Source organism: Buceros rhinoceros, unplaced genomic scaffold, assembly GCF_000710305.1.
Source record: "Buceros rhinoceros silvestris isolate BGI_N320 unplaced genomic scaffold, ASM71030v1 scaffold6688, whole genome shotgun sequence".
Taxonomy (NCBI): Eukaryota; Metazoa; Chordata; class Aves; order Bucerotiformes; family Bucerotidae; genus Buceros; species Buceros rhinoceros.
The window spans coordinates 1-2,738 of record NW_010425003.1 but is presented as its reverse complement, the minus strand read 5'-3'; the positions used below and the strand labels follow the sequence as shown (position 1 = coordinate 2,738).

The 2,738-nt window shown below is 49.4% G+C and overlaps 1 protein-coding gene across 1 annotated transcript in view; it reads right to left on the bottom strand.

Moving 5' to 3' along the window:
• ADRM1 (adhesion regulating molecule 1) overlaps positions 1 to 2,263 on the bottom strand; it is a 6,562-nt gene extending 4,299 nt beyond the window's left edge. The window contains exons 1-4 of the mRNA XM_010140976.1: positions 2,053 to 2,263; positions 1,669 to 1,785; positions 1,466 to 1,589; positions 956 to 1,042 (exon numbers count right to left, since the gene is read on the bottom strand). Coding sequence (XP_010139278.1) covers positions 956 to 1,042; positions 1,466 to 1,589; positions 1,669 to 1,785; positions 2,053 to 2,262 — 538 coding nt within the window. The 5' untranslated portion in view covers position 2,263. The remainder of the gene's footprint in view (positions 1 to 955; positions 1,043 to 1,465; positions 1,590 to 1,668; positions 1,786 to 2,052) is intronic.
• Positions 2,264 to 2,738: the final 475 nt, after the last annotated feature.

Here is a 2,738-nt window from a genome sequence, read left to right as displayed (position 1 = left end):
ATTCCTGCAGTGAGCTCCATGCCAAGCTGCCTGAAGGCTAGAGGTAAAGGCAGAGAAAGGAGAGGTGCTGAGAAAAAGTGTTGAGAAGAGGAGGAAGACAGTCTCAGGAGTTATATGTGGAGCTTCAAGAAGGAAGATCTTTTTCAAACACACCCTAAAAAGACAGAATTGTTCAACTCTAACATGAGATTTGCATCTGAAGCTAAAAAGACACGAGCCAGATCCACAATAACGGACTTTGGAGCTTAAGCACAGAATCTCGGTCACCACCACGGGTTCCTTGGCCTACTTCCTCTCAAGGGTCTGACCTCTCAGGAAATGCTCTCCTGGGCTCAGAGCATGGGCAGCGTTAAGAACAGACCACAGTGGGAACTCCGACACTCCTCTCACCCCTCCAGAAAATCAGCGCGGGGATTCAGGCTCTCCCCACTGTGGCCCAGGAGAGAACGCCCTAACCTGAGCATCGCTCCCCTGCCCGGAGAGCGCTGTGAGGCGGGTGCGCTCCAGCCACCCCCTTGAACTCCTGCTTTGCACTCAAACATTCACTGGATCAGAGGCAACACCAGCAACTCCACAGCTTGGAAACTGGGACATTCCCCAGGGACAAGTCCCTGGTTTTTCAGTCCCTGTGCTCCAGTGAATATTTAGGAGGACGAGGAGGGACAGAAAAAAGGAAGGAAAGAAAAATAAAAGGCAGAATATTCAGTGGAGGAAGGAGCAGAACCAACGATCGTTGCAGACCAAGCCCTAAGACAAGAACGGTGTAGAATCTGGTGCCCTTCGTTTCCTGCCTCCTTTTTTTTGCCCCTTAGCTCCTCTCTGAGGCAGGGCCTTGCTTTCTCACATGAAAGCAGTGCTATTCAAACCAATAGCACTACTGGAAAATATTGTCAGGTAAGTTTTAACCTGGCAGGAGAAAACACCATTTTGGCATAAAGATATTAAAGCATTTTACCAAGTCCTCCTAAGCCCGTTGGTCCGATCAGCTGCATGAGCTGGTTATGGCTCATGTTTCCAAGAAGGCTTTGCAAGCCACCCTCACCTAAAAACAAAAACATTCTGAAACATAACATATTCACATAGGTTTTTTCACAGCACTCCGGCTCAAACAGCAGGAGATTAATTGGCATCACATTCTGTATGGAAAAAACAGTTTCAAGTGTTTACTGATTCATGATGCTCATAAAAGATAAATGCAACTTGGCTTCATAAAGAGGTAAGACTCCAGAGAATCTGCTGGAAACAAAGAGATTTCTTCTGGCAGCCTTAACTTCCAGCCTGCACCTACTAGAGCAGCATGGTTTATTTTGCTAAAGCACATTTACACTGCTGGTATTAACAGTGTCCCCAACTCACCCTCCACAGCCGTCAGGAATTTTTTCCTCAGGAACTACGAGTGCTCACTCTAAAAACAAAGTTTAAAAAAAGAAGCTTCTCACATGAAGGAGCAGAGAATGGACTGTACCTCCTAATGCCGAGAGCTCGTGGCCTCCGCTGGCGTTTCCACCCAAAGCACCAGGCATTGGTGGATTGTTGAGGTACTCGTTCACTTTACGGCAGTGCTCTTCATCCTTGTCCGTCTTCGGCTCCTGCAAGGAAGTTGCTCTTGTAACGAGTCAAATTGGAAACATTTTGCTCCAAGACTTTTATTATGGACTCCCCACAAACCTGCATCCAGAAGAAGAGTCGTTTTGATCCTGCCTTGAACTTCAATACGTACACACGGCCCGTTGTGCACTGAGGTACCCTCTTGAATTCACAGTCATCAGGAAAAATAATCAAATCCTGGAAAATGCGGCAGCAGGAACAAATGTTTGAGGAAATACACAAACACTCCCCCTTTAGCCTCCCAAGGACCTCTGTCCACCTCCCCAGGCCTTCCTCCAGCTGCTCCTCAGAGCAGATAGGATTTGGAAGTGCTGGTCTCTCAGGCCTCAGTGGCATTCTCATCCTAATTTGTCTCGGAGAAGCTCCTTCAGCAGTACCAGCAGAACAAGAACTAGACAGACCGCGACTTAACACCTCAGCACTGAAACACGAGCCCAAACTCACGTCCTCAACGTTGCCTGAAGTCCTGTCCTTCCAGCAGAAGTGAATGAGGGAATCGTCAGTTTGCTGGATGTACACGAGGCCTTTTCTCTTGTCTGGGGTGACAGTGCTGCCTTTCAGGGACATCTTCCCTGCCCGAAATTCCACCAGGTATTTGCTCGAAGAGCCACGGGAGCCTGGCACCAGGCTCGGAAATAACGCACCTGAAGACATCCTGGAAAGAGAGAGCGCAGTGGAGGTGATGAGAAACCTTCCCCAGTTCTCTCTTCTCAACACCGAATTTCAGTCCTTATCAAGTGAGCTCCACAAAAGGAATCCGTCTGACTGCCTGCAGAATTTCAGGGCGATCCAGAAGAGATAAAGCAGCACCCAGGGTGAAGACAGGCCGCTCCACAGATCTCCACTAATAAGAGGAGCCTGTCTGCTAAGGTATTTGAAAATGAAACCACTGGCTCCCGGCGCTTCCTTTTTCGGTTCACATCACAGTTCCCAGGATCAGGGACATTTTAATTGCAAGAAGCTCTACTGAAACGCTGATCTTCGGGCTGCGGCTTCAGCATCCCAGCAGAGAACCGCAGGCTGCCCTGTGCCAGAGCAAGGTGGCTGCAGGTGACCTCCTCGCAGCTCAGCACCTCACACACCCGCGGCAGCTCCTTGTCTCCGGAGGAAAGCATCCACCGGCCCCGCAG